At 39.3% G+C, this 20,662-nt stretch overlaps 1 protein-coding gene across 1 annotated transcript in view; it reads left to right on the top strand.

Moving 5' to 3' along the window:
- Window positions 1-20,662, top strand: part of AGBL1 (AGBL carboxypeptidase 1) — a 330,445-nt gene that overhangs the window by 167,037 nt on the left and 142,746 nt on the right. Inside the window, exon 20 of the mRNA XM_080607077.1 lies at window positions 20,289-20,418. Coding sequence (XP_080463203.1) covers window positions 20,289-20,418 — 130 coding nt within the window. The remainder of the gene's footprint in view (window positions 1-20,288; window positions 20,419-20,662) is intronic.

Below are 20,662 nucleotides of genomic sequence, written 5' to 3'. Positions count from 1 at the left end.
TTTTTAATATATATATATATATATATATATATATTTTATGATTTCATGAGTTTCAGGAGATGTAGTGTTTGGAAAAGATGTCCCCGTAGAGTCAGCTATGTTTAGTGCACCATCATCTGACCTGCAGCATGCCTAGTTTCTCTTTCTGGCCCTTTTCTGTGCCAATACGCCTCAATATTGACCTGTGGTCAGAGTTTTGCCCCTATGGAATCCATCCACTCTGTCATCTGAGGGAACTCTGGCCTTGTAGTTTTCTTGCATTTGTAAAATGATTCATTCCTTCCTATTCAACACAATGGGCTATATCATATTCCTTAAGTAGCTTTGCTCCCCACTGGCCTATTCTATTACAATATTTTCCCTATTACTTACGTAGAAATGTTTTATATTAAATAATAGAGGGTTTTAAATGGTCTCATTATTAGCATTCAGAAGTCTTTAGTGTAGCTTAAACTCTCTGCAGACCTGGAGCAAGCTAAAATCCCATTAAAAAGATTCCTGGGTTTATATCTTCCAAACTATAACTTTCATTTCTATGGCAATTTCCCTTCATCACCAAGAAAAAACAAGCAGTGTTTGTAGATTCTCAGGCTAATAATTCAGTGATTACGATATTAATGACATGTTGTGCAAAACAGGTGGTGGTGGTGGGGGAAGGTATAGAAGAGAAGAGCAACTATCAATCTTGAAAATGGCAGCAGATTTCTTTGTTTCTCCTCCTTGAAACTCATTTGGCTAAGTGAAGTGGGATTGGGTTTGATCGCTTGTTTTAAAAATCATGTTAGTAATAATCCATTTATCTGCGGGATATGTGGAAAGGCCTCTGAATTCCATGACTTACTGTAAACATCTCTGGGGTTTCACTCAGCATCTGCATTTGATGCCACTCATCCCAAATAGGTAAAAATGTACCTCAGCAGGGTAGGAAAAGAACTTGAAATCATTTAAAAGCCACATTGTGGTTTTTATTTAGATAAAATTAACCAGCATATGCTTTTTTTAGTTGTGTGATATGAATAAAACATTTGTCTGTGTGCAGCTGATTGTAACACAATGTTCCTGTTGCTTCCAGTAGGGATTTGGGAAGGGATTTGCTTTTATATACTGTCATACCTGGGAACTAAAAAGATGGATGTCCAGCAGGGAAGAGAAGTTGGCCCCATATATAATTTCTGGATTTTTTTTGAATATTCTGCCACAGAGTACATTTGAGAGGAAAATGATCATATTTATGTAGAACAATGTACGGCATATCTGTGGTACATCCAGTTATATGAAGGTCATCGACGGATCAATCCCCTAAAGATAAGGGTTCTCTTTCCTTTTTTGAGCAATGTTTTTCACCAATCGTAAGCATTTTACCACTGCAAATTTGAAGTGTACTGACAGCGTTTATAGTTGATGGAAAGAAGGCATCTTTTCCTTCATATCATACAATGTAATACAAATTAAAAGGAAGCTAGAAAAGCACAATGTAGAGTTGACAGTTAGGTAACACCCAGCAAACCTGCTCCAAAAGGGCAAAGCTTGACATTTGTCACCATCATATTCAACAGGTGACACTGAGTGTCAATATTGAGCTCTGAACATGCCATTGTAATGGCTATGGGTGGCAAGGAAAAGACTTTCTTGATCTGTTTGAGATTATCTTCTGTCCAGGAACCGAAGGAATAAGAAGCTTTATGACTTGGATCTAAATAATTTGATTTGTTCCTCTAATACAAATTACTACTTTTAATGTACAGCATGATGCATCAAGTGATAACGTATATTTTTGGCAGATTATGAGCCTACAAATGTTGTGGAAATGCATATTCTGCTGGTTAATCATACAGAATGGTAAAACAGTGATTTGGTGAACCTTCTTAGTTCTTCTGTTTTAGATGGCCTTTTGTGAAGCAATGTGTGAAGCATCTCTACAGCCTTTAGCTTTGAAGAGCAAGTTGGTCAACATAGGGACCTTGGCTTATGGTTGGATTCTTCTTTCCTACACTTTACTATAGATTCACAGTTGCTCTGCTGAAGTAAATGAAATTACTTTGCAGGCTGACTGTCTAGCTGGAAGCATAATTCACTTGTGATGTGTAAATTCTCCTGCTTTCTTTTTTTATTCCACTGTCCTAAGAATTTGTGAACTTTCTCTGCCAACCAATCGGAATCTCCCAGTGAAGCATCTGGCTTAAACATCTGCTGTCAGAGGAAACGATTTGCATCGCTGCTAACAAGTAGCAAACATTGTGTATGCTAGGGTTGTGATGACAAGAAAACTCCATTTCCTTTGGGAACAGCAAAAGGAAGACATGTACTGATGTTTTCTTGCCATCACAACTTTTGCTAGGACCTGATGTGTACACACGCACACTCTATTAGAGAATTAGAGAATATATATTTATTGTGCAGGAAATCCAGATGTTTTTTATCTGTTTCTGATCACCTGACTTAGTCTAACTCCAGGGTGAATTCCCTTCTAAAATCTGCTTCTTTGTGTGTTTTCTTTGATATCCTTTTGACTCTTTTAGGTAATCTTTAGGTAAATGGCAAAAGAACTGACCCTTCCACTTCCGTGGGACAAATGGGAAAGGTTGTGGCAGAATCATCTACTGGTATTCAGCACTCGGAGGGATGAGGCCTGAATCCTTTCTTAAAACATTAGCAGGTTTTTAGCCCAGTTTAAATATTCATTAAAATGTAACCCACAATCTCATCCATAAATGCAAGGCACAGCTTCTCTGAATGTTGCATAGATGTTTTCTGTGTGGACATTCCGAGTTGAGTTTGAAACATAGATAAGCGATCAGGTTAATGGAGCAGCAAAGGCATATTTGCAGTTGCAAGCAGAGAGCTAAATAATAATAATAAATCAATAAGTAAATAAATAAAATTCAAGCCGCTCTCTTCTCTGAATGTCATTAAGGGATTGTGTCCATTCAATCAGTGTAGGCACTTTGCATTTGATGAAATCCTGAGTTCATGTAAATAATACTTTGAAAATATAGTTGACTCAAATGTCCTTTTGCAATGATGGGAAACATGTTTTGGAATGAACTTCAACTCAGCTCACTGAATCAGGGTAACCAGGGAAGTGTTTCTTTCATTTCGAGGCTCTCAAGTTACTTGTATATATGGAAGTAAAAAATAAAAATTAAAAAAAATGTCCATCCATATGTCCTAAGCTTTATTCTTGACACTTCATCTGCTTCAGGAAGATTTACTGACCTGCAAGAAATATGATTTGACTGAATTAATTCCTGTTGTTTCTTTGCCATCCTCCAAATTGCTGCCGCTGCAAAACTCCTTTTGCTTCTTGAGAGAGCTCATGTCAATGATACACTGGGATCTTTGTTGAGCCTCTGCTGTCTTGAAAAGTTTACTGTCCTGGAGATTTCTGTGAGAAGCATGTATAATTTTTTTTTTTTTTTAGCAGAACTTGTGATAGATGCAAACTAATTTACCTTGGAACCTGCTCCAAAGCATTGTCATTGCTTTAAATAACATCCCTGCTGAGATGGTAGATGTGACTGGAAGTTGGCAAAGGGAAGAGCAAGAAAGAAAAGAACCCTTGAGGCACTCCAGTTAGAACAATGTTGTAGCCTGTCACTGAATTATGCGAGAAACTGTTAGGCAACCTGCTGTGGACCATGACAAATTATCCCTGGAGAACCCCATAAGAGGAACACAAGTAGCTGTGAAGGAATACTATGAAAGCCCAAAGCTGTTGCCTGTCTATAAGGCTGAGTGGCTTTATGCATATATCTTACTGACCCTGTTAGGTGACAAACACCTAGTCATTATTTGTCCTCTGGAGTAAGGCAATACCACGAATTTTGTATTAAACAGGGATCTTGGAATAAATGGTAACAGCAAATCAATCACTAATTATTACTGACTCATCATGTTCTGTTTGTAGGCTTGCAGCAGAGATCTTTAAATTAATTGTTACTTGTACTCTTGATCTTGAAAAAGAAAATTTAGACTAAATATGGGGATCACCCTTGCATGGAAAAAAATCACCTGTTTCCTTCCAGTACCCATCTTGTTACTTCTTGCAGTAGGTTGAAGTGCTGTTGGGGGAGAGTGGGGTTGAACTCTGATGTCTTTCATCTGCCAATTCAAGACAGTGAGCTCTACTCAAAGGGTAGTGCCAGTAGCATAAGTTAGGACATGCCTGTGGCATCCTATTATCTTCTTGATGCCAGGCCAGACATCCACTCTGTCACTGCTGGGCCCAAGTCATCCCATTCCAGCAACTCCGTGATGTCAATGAGAAACAGACTGTTCATAACGACAGGGCTTGGCACTCTTTCTCCAACTGTTAGAGCAGTAGGCACTACTACCGTGTGTGCGCCAGTAATGTGTGACAACATTAAAACTCTTTCCAAGTGAAATTATTCTTCAGTGTTTGACTAACAGGCAGGTAACGTGACAGACCTATAAGAGGCAGGAAGGGAACCTGCACCACCTCACATAGCCTTGTCTTCACCCGCAAAGGGCTTTTTGGTTTAGTAAATGTCTTTAAGTTACTTGGACAACAGCTTATTATCAGAGCAGGCTGATCTTTTAGTGGAGCTTTATACTTGGAACGAGCTGAAGAAAACGAGGCATGTTTGCTGAGGATGGTAGACTTTTCTTTGGTGTTGTGACAGCTTTCTACATTTCTTTAAAAGGCTTGCTTAATTCTTTGGGTGGTGGAGAAATTGTCTTTACCTAAGAATAAATGAAATCTGAAATTCCTGAGCAGTGTTGAGAGCTCAAAAATAAACTCTGCAGTGGAGATATTCTGTGTAGGTTTGCTTTTCCCCATGAGATCCATTTCAAGTCTCAGGGCGTTGTTTACAGTAGACTATTTCTATGCTGTTTAGGGTATTATTAGCTTTTTTGTATAACCCCTGAACTTGTTGATCAAGAGATACTTTCAGCTGATGGGAATTAGCATGAGAGATAAGTTGGAGTTTAAATACTATAGATCACTTGAACTCATAATGTGAATGCATCTAAACAACATGGACTTAACTAGAGGATCCAGTTAAAGGATGGGATATTTTGGAAGGGTTAGCCAGACGTCACATGTGAAGCAAAGCTATCAAATACACGTCAATTTAAATGTATTTTGGTTACTAAATAAGTTCTTCCACCTTTGCCAGTGTGATCTCATGGAATTAGTTTAGACTTACACTAGCTGAAGGAGGCCAGTGTTTGTACCTCCTAGAGGGTACGTTCAGAAGTATTCACCATCATGCATTTTGTAGGATATAGCTTTAATATTGAGGAAGACAAGAGTTTGTATTTTTGTATGTGAGCTGTCATGCTGTTAAATTATGGTTAGAATCTGTGAACCATCCAATGCAGTGTTTCTTTCGGACAGCAACCAGTACTGGATGCTACCCAAGACATGAAAATCCACCTAAAAGACAAGCATGAGAAAAAGGCATCATCCTGTTCTTTAATCATTTGAAACTGGCTCACAACTGGAATCGCAAGGATTTTGTATTTCCTATAAGGTGCGTTCTACTTTGAAATTCATCTCTCCTTTGTCTATTTGAAGATGTAATGCTTAGAAGGTCATCTAATCACCTCTTCCTCTCCAATAGTGTAAAACCATATTCTGTGATTTCTTCCAAGCAAGTCATATTCATCTGACTGAGCTGAAAAGTGCTAGAATGAAATCATGCTTAGCAACCATGCTAAACCCTTTCAACACACGCACAATTTGTGTCTTACTAACATTTACGCACAATTGCTGTTACTGCCTTTCTGCTAGGCAGCAGCTGGGGGCTGACTGCAGGCCAGCTGCAGCCTGCCACAGCCACCACTGGAGTGCCTGCATGTATAAAAATAATAAAACATCCAACCCTACAGTTATTTAATTGTAGCTGGGATTTTGCAGCTGTGGAGTCACACCATGAGAAATGTATTCAATGCTGCAATTCAGTGAGCATGCTTTTCAGGCCAACACATTTGCCTTGTGAGCTGAAGAGAAATGAGCTCTGTAGACCTAATTCTTCCTCTTTCTCTTTTTCTTGTTGCTGTCCCTTTTTGCTTTCTGTTGCTTGTAGTTTGCTGCACTCAGGAATAGAGATAAGCATCCTTCATGCCATCAACCTTTGAGGATCACTAAGTAATTGCTTTCCTGTCTGTGAGCAACTTAAAGAAATTGTCTAAGGAAATGATTATGAATGTTTTGGTCTCTCAATTCGTCATTTTTCCACTTCTATCAAATGTTTACTGTGTGGCTTCAGACAAGTCATTAAACTGTTTTGTAGTTACTTTACTCGTCTATTGCTAGAGTGATGGTAGTAATACCTTAAAGAAGCACTTTGGGCTTAATTTAATGATAATAGAATTGTTTGAAACATTTAAATGCTTATTTGAAGAAAGATGGTCCTACTGAAGGAGAGAATTCACATTAGAAGTACCTTTGGCATACTGTGAGGGAGGGTGGGGATGATTCATTTTAAAAAATACATAAATTTTTATTTTGCACGTTCAAAAATGGCAAAAAAAAAATCTTTAAAAACCTAACTCACTAGAAATTTTGGTGATAAAACTTGGCAGCCGGCCAGAAAAACCAGGACAAAAACATTATCAGCTTTCTGGAAAATGCTGTATACTTCTATCTGGTTTTGTTGATATTTTTTCAGAGGGTGGTTGTAAGCACTGTTATACCATAACAATTAAAACTATTTAGTATTTTGCAGCACTATATAACATTATTAATCACACATTTTTATTGGAATGAAGCTGGTCAAGAAGGGTAGAAGGCTGTTTGTTTGAAGTTTTAGCTAGGTTATCTCCCTTAGACAACGTGTGACTTTGTTTATAAATATTCCAAAAAGATAAGCCTCAAAGCTGAGAAAGCACTAATTTACCTAAGTACAACTGTGACAACTGAACTATTTTGCTTATATGTAGGACGAAGAGAAGATCTTCAGGTCATTCTTATGCCACTGCTTATTCCACAGTGTTTTTACAATCTCAGCCAAAATAATTTGCAACCTTTATTCCAGTTGATCAGAGTGGCCTACTTGAATTTGCATTGATTTTTGTAGGGGATATTTCTGTGAGCTTACCTATATTGACTAAATGTTATGCAGCTGAGTCTTTAATCTCTCTTGGGTCTGAGAGTGGCAGGATAGCTCAAAGGACACGGAGCCCTGAAGAAATTCAAAAAGGCAGAACACTGTCAGGTATCATCAGATATATTCTAGAGACTCGTTAGCCTTCCTGCCTTTTGTTATGATTGTAAGCAGTCGTCATGCTTATTTTTGTTTCAAATCCATCTTCAAGCACAGAAGATTTTATTCCTCTGTACTTTCTTTCCATGTTGCTCCACTGATAGAAACACTATGGAACACACCTCCACTGAGAAAAAGTCTGGAAGTTGTATCTCAGCTTGCTGATTCTCAGCAGTGACAGAATATTGGTTTTGTTTTTTCAGAAAGCAGTTTTGAAAACCTCTTGGTTCAAGGTTGGAGCTTAGCATAGTTTCTCCTTAGAGGCAGACGTCATATTACCCAGTACGTTGCACTTTGCACTAAATCAGTGCTGTCATTCACCTGTTATGTCTGAATGTGTATTAACTAAAACATCTTCAACTCTTTTACAGAGGTAGGCAAAGTCTTCTTTCCCCATGAGGAGCTTAAAAAGAGTTTTCTGTCTAGACAGAGGAAAACTGTAGTCCTCTGTTGATTTAAGTAAAGATAGGCAATATGCTCCTTCCCATTCTTTGATTAGTAACTGAGCGTGCTGAGTTAGATCAGCCACAAGATATAAATTGCTTTCGGTGGCACTGCATCAGTTTTTACCCATGGGCCTTCTAAGTAGAAGAGTTATAACTGTAAATTACCTTTCCATATGGCTTACAACAAGTGATCGAGAGGTTATATTAGCACTCTCTTCTTGTCCCCTCTTTTCTACATCTAAATAAGGGATTCTGTCAGCTTGGTACTTTGTCTTCTGCCTTCCCATGGAAATATTTCAGCTTCTGACCAGGACCTGATATTTATTCTTAACTCTCTGAAACAGGACAGTGCTTCTAATCTGAAAGATTTTTAAACACTTTGCTACTAAGATTGGATGCTGATCATTGATTTTCTTCTTGGGTGTGTTCACATCAATCGATCCCCAAATACTCACAGTTCATTGCGCTTTAAGAGATTATTCTTCTATTACATTACATTAAAACAAGTTGGAGTGGGGTGAGAGAAAGAGCTAAGTGAAAAGCCCCAAATGTTTGGATAAGCACTGTATTTTCCATTCTGAAATATTGCTGATACCTTCTGATGTATAAAGCTTCCCGATTCAGTTCAAGAACAGCATTAAAAAATGAATGGTAAGGACCATAAATCAGTTGCCCTGATCCAATATATTTTAGGAAGCTAGTTAGAATTTTCTGACTTTGGAAGATGCTGAGTGCTTGCAACTCTATTGAACTTCAATAAGCAGTGATGAGTAGTTCCATATTTTGAAAAATCAGGTCATTTATTTCAGTATTCCAGTAACTTCACTTTACAAATCTGTTTCAAGAGGGAGTTTTTTGATCGTACTAGCCCCCAATTAAAATTTGCCAATTGCTATGCAAAAACAGCTTAGATTTCTGTTCACACAACTGTATATGAACCACTTACGTTTGTTCCTATCTAGTGTCCTAGTTTTTCTTTGACTTTTGTTTTTTTACTAGAAACTGCCAGCAAGACTGTTACCATTAATGTGGCTGGCCTGGTTTCTGTTGCAAGTCTTTTGGCTCCCCTGAGATTCTGATAGTCCCTTTTAGGAATCTTAAATTTTTCTATGCACCCTGAATTTTCAGTGCCAGTTTTACTTAGCCCTTGCAAGGACTCTTTCACTTGGCCCAATCTTGCTAGTGTGTGAGTTCCTGGAGAATTAGGTTCATTTTTTTTTTTTACAGGTTTTACTGCCTTAAATGTGTATATTTTAAAATGTTTTTTCCTGAATGTTTTGCAGACCTCTACAAGCCAATCAGGCTTCTCTAGTGGATACTTTATTTTAATAAGTGTATATTGAATGCTTCGTTTAACTTTACTATTGTGAAGTGCCCAGAGACACTGTGCTTGGATGAGCAGTTATGTAAGTGCAATTTGTTTTAGGGTTGTTTTATCTTTTTTGTATCAGAATTAGCATTCAGCTGAGGTTTGAAGTCTCCTAGCGCATGTGTGTGTGGGAAAGTGAATGAATAAAAGAGAACTTAGTGCATCTACAGACAACCCTAGACTGCTTTGCTTATCTGTGGCTGCTTGCTCTACTTGTTGGCAAATCAGTCCCTCAAATGGCCTCCTAATAATGCTAGAGTGGCTGTTGCCTCATCTTTGAGGATACAGTGAAGGATTAGCTTCCTGCTAGCATAGCAGAGGACATAGCATTTGCTTTACTAAGAATTTCAGAATGCTCTCTCCTTCCCTCTTTCTCCCCCATTTATCATAATTGAATAATTATTGCTTGCCATGCTCATCCTGGGGACCAGACGTTGCATTGGTAGACCTTTGTTGTCTGCAGACTGGATGTGCTCTTATTTGGCAGGTTGCATGCACGGACAATTCAAATTCATCACTTGTGTGGCAGTCCTAAGACACAGAGTTTCTCTGGCCTGGACACTGAAAGAATTCAATCTTTTTTCTTCTCTTTATTGAGACTCCTATGTAACAGGTAGAGTTGAGGAGACCATACACAAAATTGTCAGCAGAAGAAAGGTCCACAGGAGAGTGAATGATGTTTGGAATTATTTCTTTTAGGAACTGCAATGACCTTATAAAATTATTTGCTATGCATCACTTACTAGCTATTGCATGAAGCAATCTCCAGTTATTGGCAGTGATGGTATCTCTAACTCATTGCTAAAGCCTTCTGAAGCCTTAATGGTCTCCCCTGAATACACAGGGGAACCATGCAATATGTTATCCAAGAGTTTGCAACACCGGAGAGAAGCATTATGTAGGGTATAACATCTATGAGGAAGATAGCATATGCTGGCAAGGAAAGAGGAAAGGAATATGTATCTAATTAAATGGAAAACACCCATTCAAAAGCAGGTGAAATGTATGACTAGAAAATAAGTCTTTTTTTTTTTTCTGTTTTGACTTGGAAGCTGTGTTGCAGACAGGTCTGATCCATAAATATTGCTCATCTGCACAGAAGGGAACATTTATTGCAAATAAAGCAAGCTGTTTTATTAAGAACTCCTGACTATTCAGTGGAATTCACGGGCAGAGCTGGAAATTCTGTGTCAGAAAGGAGAAAAGCCTGGATTCATATGTATTATTGCTGAGTAACCTGTGAGGAAATATTACTTTATTGCAAAGAGGTTCTATTTGACATGCAAGTACCCTATGAGGCTAGAAGAGGTCAAGTCCCATAACACTGTAGCCTGTTACAGTGGGAATATCCAATGAAGTTATAGATATCAGTAGCAATATCATCATACTGGTTTTACAGCATGACTGTAAAAAGAAGGGGGTTTCTCTTTTTTTCGGCCTTGTTTTCCCCCTCTAGCATGAGCAGCTAACAGAATCTGGTGTTACTTTCTTTAACTAGCCTGTGCCTGCCTTGCAGAGGAGAGGAGCTGCCAAGCTGTGTACTTGGTTGTGTGCTATTCTGTAAGCTACCACTCAGCATATTTCAGTTAATGGTGCTTTGTCAGAACTGTAATTTACTAACGGAGGAAGTATAGCGTGTCTTCGTGTATGTCAGCCTGTGGCCAATTCCACTGTAAATCACATCACAGCCTTGTGTACAGTGAGGTTTCTCTTGGCAATTTTGAGCTAAGCTGAGCAATTTGGTGACAAAATAAACCTGCCCTGTCCCAGTCTGTGTTTGGAGAAGGAAAACAGCATCTTTCTTGAGCAATGGGAATTAATATTGAAGGACGAATGTATAAGCACAGTGAGCATTACAGTGGGACAACCTACTCTGCCTAATCTAGAGCAGACATTTTGTTTAAAGAAGAAAATGAATTTATTATTAACCTCTCTGCAGGAAAAAACAGAGCATATTTGGCAAAACAGCTTTCCAGCCTCCTACAAGGCTGAAAAAATGTGCTTAAAAAGTCTTATTTTGGAATTCCACAACCTTATTTGTCATGCAGGTGTGACTCGTAGAGGCTTATCCCTGCTGCTTATTTTTATTGAAAAAGACTGCTGAGGTGATGGAGAATGGGAGTGTGATGCATCTCAGCTTGGGAGGGGTGACTTCAGCCTTTTTCACCTCTGTCTCTTCCTTCTTCTTGGCCTCTTCTCCTTTTTTTTTTTTCTTTTTTCCTGTGTTCAGTGCCAGCTGGCATGTCAGTGCATTGCTTTGCTGTGAGGTATCAGTTTGCTGAAACAAGTCTGTTTCCCATACAAAGCTTTGCAGGCCTCAGAATGGAAAGGGATTCCAGGTTTCCAAGCAGAGCTGTCTTCTGGGGTAGGCCAATACCCTAATCAATTCCTAGTCCCTGAAAGCTGGACATTAGAATCTAGACAAAGCCTTTTAGATGATGTTGGATGTGGTTAGGCCAGGATGATCTAGTGATGGTCCAGGAAGGAAGTGTATCTTGCAGCGTGTTCCTTGTGCAGTGTTTGTCTCATTATTCTCATTGTTAAAAAGGAAGTACAAAGGTTTTTCACCATTTACTGGCAATGATTTTGGATTAGTCCAATTATTATGTAATTTATTAACAAAATATTTCTGATTCATAGCAACTGCTTTGAGATTTTTTCCTCCCATTTCTAGTTACCTCTTCAGTTCCACAGAAGCAGAGGAAGCTTGGAGAGATGAGTTTTTTTGTTTGTTTTTGTTTTGTTTTTCTGGGCCTCTACACACCCTTCTGCTTGTGATTCTCATCGTCAATCTTTGATGCCGCACTTTGCCCTTCTGTGTTTTTTACTTGGGTTTGAGGTTTAGAACGATCATCTGGAAATTGCAATTCTTAGTGCTCATTTGTGTGTGGAGATTGCACTGATTTAACTACCAGATTTTTAAATCAACTCAGTTAATTCAATGCAACCCATATGTGAGCAATTAGCTTAAGTCAGTTAAGAATCCTTCTTGAACTATCTGAATATACAACACATTTAAATTAAGAAAATTAGAATACAAGAACTAGAAACAGGTTAAAGGATGTTACTTGAAAAGTAAAGTTTTAGTTAATTCAGTATGCTTTCATGAAAACTCTGATTTTATTCCTAGTTTTTCACGCGTTTACTACTTTGTATGAGTATCTTCATTGTCAATATTCCTGCCTGCAAAATTAGGATTTGCTGACATAACATGTAGGAAGACGTAAGTGAGGCTGTTTGGAAAAATGTGTTTTTTTTTTTTCCCCCTAGGAAAACTTTTAAAGGAATAATGGATATTCAAAACCGGAGCCAAATCTCCCCATCTAAAAGACGTTATTTCCATTGGGAAGTGTCACTGCTGTGCCCTTTGGGAGTTGTTTCACTGCCCTGTTGTCCGAGTGCCCCCTGCCAAACTACAGCTTACATGCTGCATCATAATTCTGCATCTTACTGAACGGCTGTCGTGGAGTCTTGCTGTTGTGCTATGGGACGTGCAGCCTAGCCAAAGAGACCCTATAGGCAGAGAAGAATGGGTACCTAAGAAACCCTCAAAGGCAAACTTTAAGCTATGTGCTGACAGCACCTTTTAAACAGTTTGAAGTTTTGAATAGTACAATTTGGAGTTCTGACTGGGAAGTCAAAGTTTTGAGGGGAATAGGGTATTTGCATAGGAAAAGCCAACATTTCCTGCAGAAAGTAGATGCTCGTTATAAGAAAATTCTTGAGATGAAAATTTTCCAACCAAAACCAGTGCCTAATAATTCTGTTTTAAGGCTGTCTCATCAGTGACAAGCAAAATATTTGAAAGTCCTAAGAATAGGTTCTTGAGATGACCCCATCACATGGAAGACATCAAGAAACTGAGAACCCATTTTTTACCTGCGCCCTGAATCCTTATTTGCTCCTCCATAAAATAGTACAAAACATTATTACTTGCATTTTTTTCTCATAAATGACAGCGCAAAGCACGACCAACTGCAGGTGAATGAATTCTCATATTTGATAGTTACTGTTGTTGCAACTAAAATGAATAGAAATCTGATGAGCATCCTTTCATGTAGAACTGGGAAAGTAGTTTAGCTGATCTGTGATAATGTTTTTTACTCACTTTTTCAATAGTTCATGTGAACTTGTTGTCTTCTTTGATTATGACATGGACAGTATTAGTTTGGGGGTGATGCAGATCTCGTTCTGTGTGTCTGACTGGTTTGCGACAAAATATGACAATGAAATGTGTCCACAGAGAGAAAAGGAACTCTTCTACCAGAGCTGAACAAGAATAGAGGCACAGTTACGTGCACCAAAAGGGAAGAACACAGACTACATAATTTATCTTGGGAAGCTAGGATTGTCCATTGTGACAAAATCAGTCAGATGTAGAAAGTGAAATACTGAAGGTTCATTACACTAATTAGCATCAGTGCTCTGCTGTAGGTAGGCAAGAAGAAACTGGCAGTGATGCATTAGAATAGCATTTGCCCAAGAGGGAGCATTATGCATCGTGGATTCATTAGTCTGTGCTGAAAGGGAAAAGTCCTACAGCAGCCACGGTCCAAAGCAGGAAGGATCCCTTCAGTGGCACCGTTAAATTGGTTGGCAGCCAGATAGTACAAGAGTCATCTAGGAGATGAGTTTGGCACTGTGTGTGTAAGAAGCAATTAAAAAAAAAAAAAAAGCAGTACAATTTTTCCTCTTAAAGGTCTGGAGATAAACTAGTATGACAGTAAGAGGTCACAGTGCAATTGAGAAATTGCCATCGCTTGATACTTTATGGGACTCGCTTAGGAGAGGTTGACTTTCTGGCCTTGATTTTCATAATCTAGTACATGCCTGCCTTGGTGCGCTAAGACTGACTGTGGCCTTTACTTATGGTGAAAGCAGTGTGATAGGAAGATGTGGTGCAAATGAGGCTTGAGGGCTCTTGGCATTTCAGGGAGTGGAGCATAAATATAATTTAGGAGTGAGGTGCATGCTTGAAGAAGAAAATATATGGAATGGACGTTGTGGATCCTGAACTGGCTGCTTCAGTTCTGTTGGGAAGTCAAACTGCTCTTGCTCCTGATTCTACATAGGCATTTTAGCATTCATGGCACTTGCAGTCACAAGGAGAAAGAGTATATGATCAGTAGTGAACTGTCAGCTGCAGTAATGTGGATGGGAAGTGTTTCATTCATTGGTGTCTCTGTATATGCCTTGCAGCTATTTACCTGTATTTCACTGTGAACAGATGAAAATACAGTAACTTCAAACCCTGAACAAAGAGAGAACGTCACCTTCTTCACTTCTTGGAGTAACTGGGCAAGGGATCACTTCCCTTCAGGGAAACACTTTGGCTTGCCAAAATGCAAAAGCAAGATGTCCCAGAAGGAATTCTAAGCAGCCCACTTTAATGATGGGAAAGAGATTTCACCGTGGAACTAATGGTGCAGTCCAGTGCACAGTAGGAAAAATACTCTGCCCACTAATTGCCCATCTTTGATTCCAGCTGTAGAGTGTGGTAGTGCAATTTTGTACACCTATCTGCTATAAAATGAAATAGTTTAAATGAAGAGCTCTACAAAGAGGTCCTCAGCAGTTCAAAGTTTCTCTTATGCCATTAAGACACAGAAATTTCAGAAGATGGAAGACTAGGTAGTTGTCATACTGAAGCTTCTGAAAAATATCCAAACATTTTAAAATCCAGCTGATTTTACATTACATAAGCTATTGTTTCATTGGATTGCTCTCAGTGTAAAGCCTCCAATGTTTTCATTGCTGTGGGGATGTTCTGTTTCTAGAATGATCACTGGCATCACAGGGCAATACTGTGGTGCAATGACTGGGCGGCATTGGATGAACATCTCAGTGGAATGGACATATGATGAATATAGTCATTTTAGTTTTAGCACGTGGGCTTATATGTAGAAAAAAAGGCTGTATTTCTGACAGCTTTCTTTAAATAATGAGGGAGGGTTTTGCTGGTACTGCTGCTTCCTAACATCAATGAGTCTTGCTCTCTGAAAAGATTAAAAAATAAAGCAAAATGCAGGATTCCACCCTCCCTCCCCATCCCCTGACCCCCGCAGGTTGCTCTGAGCTTTCTGAATGGCAAGACCAAAACACCTTCCTGCAAACATTCCTGCTTCCATCCTGGGCAGTGGCTATTTATAAAGTACAGCATGCTGTGTCTGTCTGAGGCTGCCACATGCTGCTCAACAGCATCCTGATGTTTACTTGTGCCTACTTACCTTTATAGATATTCTTATCCTATGCTAGTACTGCTATATGCTTTTAAGACGCACAGTGAATGGTGATGTTGCTCTCTACATATCAAACACAATGCATCCCTTTAGATTTCATAGTTCGCTGTGCCCCAGGTGCTGTTATTATCAGTCCCGACATCATTCATTTGATATGACGGGCCCTGTCTTTCCATTTATCTGTAATGGACAGGAGATTTTGAATCATTTTATCTTCCAAGCACAGCAACATCTTTTCTTTAAAAAGTGACTTTCCTCTCTCTCTGTCTCCATTTCTTGCTTTCTTCCCTGTCTAATATTGTGTGCTATGTTTATCTCCCAGTCCTTTTACTCTTTATCTCCGGTTCTCTTTTGTTTTTTTGCCCACCCCGCAACCCCTTTCTCTCTCTCCTCTCTCTCTCCCCCCATCCCTCTTGCTTTTCTGTCTATGCAGGGCACTGGTCCAGGTTTACTGCAGTCAACAAAAAGGTTCTGTCGACTTTATCAGCCTTGGGTTAGGACTACATGGCATCTCCCCATTCAAACACATGGTTCATGCAGAATTTAGTGCAGCTGGAAGCTGAGGTGCTCAGGATCTTTTGCTTTGCACTTAAGCCAAGCGGGCTTAAGAATAAGACAATAAAGAAGACACATCTGTAGTAAAACTTGATGTCAGACTTTGAGGTACAAGATTAAAAGCAAGGTCTTACAAGTGCAAGCATTTAAAATACAATTCTGTTTTAAAGTGAACAAGTCTGTACTTTAGCTACTTAACCTCTTTCTCATTAACTCCCCGTGAGGTGGCCCTGCCTTCAGAGCAAGAGTCTAATGCTTCTCTTAGAAGTGCAGTTACCTCCTCGTGGGTTACGAATGGGAATCACACCCTGGTCTTTTCTGATTGTGTTATATCAACTTCAGGTGTTAAGGATCTGTTTTTTTTTTTTTTGTAAAGTAGCTCTAGTTCTCCCATATGCAGTTCTAGATGACTGCCTACCTTTATACATCTTTAGAGCTGAGGGTTGTATATAGAGAGGAATATTATTGATGGCATATAATGATATTTGAAACCAGCAGTCATCAACAAGTTCACCTAAGGTTGAATTTGCTCTGCTTACCGCCAGTCAATAGGGTTACACATTCCATCATGTTTCTCCAGGGACTGGCTGGCTTGAATACTTTTTCCGTTCATCTAACCGGACTCTGTGGCACTATTGCAGCATATCTGAAAGACAGACTGCCCAAGTATTTCTTTCCTCAGGCAAGGGTGAGCGGTGAATGCCTTGCTGTGTAGCGTTGTGGTGGCAGTGTTTTCTAACTACGTCTATTTTTAGAACAGCTTTGTAAAGCTCAGAGGATCCCTTCTTCCACCAGCTCCATGGCTTCTTCTGAGTCATTCTAGAGATACCTACAGAAATGTTACAGCCCTAGGGTCTCCTTGAAGAAGGTCAAAAGGATTTGGTTTAGCCTGGTGGGAGAGACGTGATATTTGCACAGGCCACCTTGTATTGTGAAACTGATTCTTTCTACACTGTCCCTCATGGATCATGTCACCAAAAGACTGTGGGTGAAATGTTTAATGGAACCACTTCAGTTCTCACGCAGAACAAAAGGGGAAGCAGTCTCATAGTTTCCTTTTGCTGTGCTCCATTTAGAGCCAAGCACTACCCCAGAGGCAGCGAACGGCTCTCCTGTAGATTGACCCACATCAGAGAATGCCCTGCCTGTTTAAAGGTAGAAGAGGAGGCAGAGCTATAACAAAAATACAATCTAAAGCATCAGGCTCGTGAGCAAGAGAAATGCAATTTATTTGTTTCACACATATACGTGTAACACATCTGGGCTCAAGATGCACGAAAACTAACAGAAGTACAGGCAATCTGTACAGAGCCACAGAGGTGGGGTTTTCTTTACTTATTGGAATTCGTTGTGGCAAATGTTTTCATCATTCCTGTTGAGCTGCTAGGAGTCCCATCCAGGGTGGCAGGTAGTCTCACTAATGCTGTGAAGGAGAAAAGACACATCATGCATTTAAAGCAAATGTAATAGCTTGGAACTATGTTGTAAGAAATGTCTTTGATTTGAGAAGTGAATTTCATTAAATCCTGCCAAACATACAAAGCCACTCTCAGCTTCCCAGCCCCTTTATTTGCTATCAGCACTTGAGATCAGCTTAATATTTTACCTTCACCCTTAGTTGCAGAGCATAACGGACAAACCCATTATCTGTGAATGTCATCGCTATTAGGAATGGGAGAGAAGAAAGAAAGGAACAAGGGAACAGGGCTGGTGGGGATGTGCAAAAGTAAACAGGCTTTAACAGTATGGTCGGAGTGGGGAGTGAGATGGAAAAATCAGTCTCATAATTTAATTAAAGTTCTGCATCTCCTTAAGAGCTGTGGATACAAGCTGCCAGGCAGAGTGCTAATATTTAAAGGTCATTTAAATGAGCAAAGATGTTAATCATCGAAGGGACAAAACTGAACTTTGTCTCCCAGCTCTTGCCTATGTGCTGAGATTTTACCCTCCTTCCCTGCTGTAAATAAAAGCTTTCAAACAATTGCTGTAGTGTTGGATTATGCTTACTGAACCCATCCTAAGTGATCAGCAGTGTTGGTGAACGGCATGGGGGGGGGATTGGCTTGTCATAGGGTCACCTCTAAGAAAAGTCTCAATTTTTATCAGAGCAATGGAGTTGGTAAATTGCATCACGGGCAGAGTGAAGTCTGCCCGAAGAGTGAGACATGTTGGCATGCTCTGTGGAAACTGTGCTCGTGTACAACTAACACATCCCAGTCCACGGGCCACAGCAGAACCAGATGCTGCAGTGGGAAACACTGGTGCCTTGTAACACCATCTACTTGGCTTTAACATGTGTTAACGGAGTTGATTAGAAGTTTTTCTTGCATCCTTTTCAAAGAGCTCATGGGATTTCTTTTATGTTCTAAAGGATTTATTTATTTATTTATTTTTAACAAAGAGGCTTTTAGTTTAGTCTAAGAAACAGTGAAATAAAAATTGAGCTTGGTATTAGCTTGACATTAATCTCTATATTACTGCATCCTTTTGGGAGTAGTTCATTCGTCATGTTCGTACTCCCCTGCATGTTTGGCTTGATACGTTGGAGTCTCCCAGCAAGTACCGAGGCATTTTAGCCAAGGGAGACATGCAGGTGGTTTGAGAAGACACAAACTAGTGTCATTTCCAACAAAAAGGGAGAGGAGAAGTAGTTTTATTTAAGCAGTGACAGTGCTGAAAAAGTATTTGTGTAGTTCCGTAATAACAATAAGATTTCTTTTTCTAGTTGTTAAAGTGTGAGAACTAAAGTCTAGCCATCATTCAACTATTGTTTTCAATTAGTTGTGCTCCCTGGTACAACTGTTGGGCAGGCAAACATCACATGCTTACGTCAAGGAAGTGGTTGGTGCTGGGCCTTTTTTTTTTTCACCAATTACCAATGAAGAGATGATTGCTTCTGAATGTGATTCAGTGATTCTTTTTGGAGTTGTATCTGCTGAAGGGAAAACCTGTATGCACACAGATTCTTGACAGAAATACAGTTGATAAGCTCGTCTGAGCAGCTGTGGTCCTGAAGGTCAGCAGGGGTGAGCCTCCAGGTACCTCTGCCTGAAGGACCATTACACAACAGAACCGAAGTGGTCATGTTTTCACATCGAATTTTTGGCAGAAGCATCACATCAGCATTCAATGACTTCCCATGTGTTAGCTATTGCTAATGTTTTCCAAATTGCAGAGTGAGTAATGTGGGAACTATGGATTACAAAGAAAGAGGGGAATTCAGGTAACACTGAAACTGAAGTTGGAATGGATCTTGTGATGTTGCCAGAAACCCCAAGATGGCATCAGAGACCTTGTTTTTCTACATTAAAAACATATGAAACATTTTTAGTGACTCTTACTGTTTCTTTGTCTTGCTTTCTTAACCAGTTCTCTTGTTTCTACTTGTATTTTTTTTAATTTTTATTTTATTATTATTTTTTAATTCCTACCTTAGGACCCTTTTTCTGTAAGCATCATTTGCAAGGCACTGATAATACCAAAGCTGCTACTTGCAACACACCCCAGCTGCAGTTCAAGATTCTGCCTAAACACCACCAAATTGTATCCCCAGGAATACATTTGTACTTCGTTACTAGGAGGCTAGAACAGCAAAGCTGGATGCAACTGTGCAGCTAGAAATTTGCCCAATACTTGGGATAATTAGGCTCTGTACTACACACAGTCACTAATGAGGGAGATTAGACAGATTTTGCAAAATTGTACAATGATGTACTGCTCCATACAGTCAAATATCCTGCAGAATTTTCCACTGATCACTGGCTCAGGAACAGAATATTTTCAAGCCAACTAAAGAAAACACTTTCTCAGTGCAAATCTAGGATCCTTATTTAGCTTTTTATTCAGCCTTTGCAGTGAATCTAGGTAATTGTTCTACATAATGATGTAGCGTGCATCAAGATCTTCTTGATGTGCTTCAGATAGCTACATTTCTCGTGAGCAGAGAAGCTTAAATGAGATATCCAGCTCATCTCATTTAAGTGCATACATATTTCAGACTGGTCGAAGAGATTCAAGCACCTGTCTTCAATTAGAATGAGTAGGAGTTGGATGTACTCATTTGCTATAGAGGTTTTAAGAAGCCTTTGCTCTATGTAAGCGGACTGAATTTTGTTAGATAGCATGGAATTTAAAACATTTCCAAAGATATTTTGTTTCTAAGTAGTCTTGGTTATGTATGTACTTAGGTAAAGGAAAAACTGTATTTATTTTCAGGACTGCAACTGTGTGAACCTTAGAAGGAAAGGAAATGATAAAATTTGCTTACTGTAAGCACCTTTGAAACGTATGGGCTGTTGACTCATTCCAACCCAATGTTCAAAATCTTTATGTTTGTGTTTTAATTTACATTCCCTGTCCTTGTGCCATGTCTTGGCAGAACTGGAAACTCTTTGGAAACAACTGTGTTGCTGGTTTGTGATATGTTGTTTTTTTTTTTTAATTTCAGCCATCGTTGTTCCTTGAGCGGGGATGATCTGAACAGACAGTGGTTGAAGCCCAATTCCCAGCTTCATCCAACTATTTACCACACCAAAGGTCTTCTGTACTATCTGCGCAGCATTGGCCGGGCTCCTCTGGTGAGTATTTTCCAGTGTCTTTTATAAGTTACTGTGTGTAGATTGATTACTGCAGTTGTGTGAACAGCTTTGTTTCAGAGCTAGAGAGATTTTGAAAGTATCCTGTGCTGTTATGCTTTCATCTTATAGATCTGTTTTGAATGTTTTGGATTTTCTACTGAATCTTCTAACCAACAACTCTAAGTTTCAGAGCCTTTGCACGCCTGTAATATGAATATGAATTCTTGTAAGCTCTTTAATATCC

Source organism: Anser brachyrhynchus (assembly GCF_964034855.1).
Source record: "Anser brachyrhynchus genome assembly, chromosome: 11".
Lineage (NCBI taxonomy): Eukaryota > Metazoa > Chordata > Aves > Anseriformes > Anatidae > Anser > Anser brachyrhynchus.
This window is presented reverse-complemented; position numbering and strand designations above follow the sequence as displayed.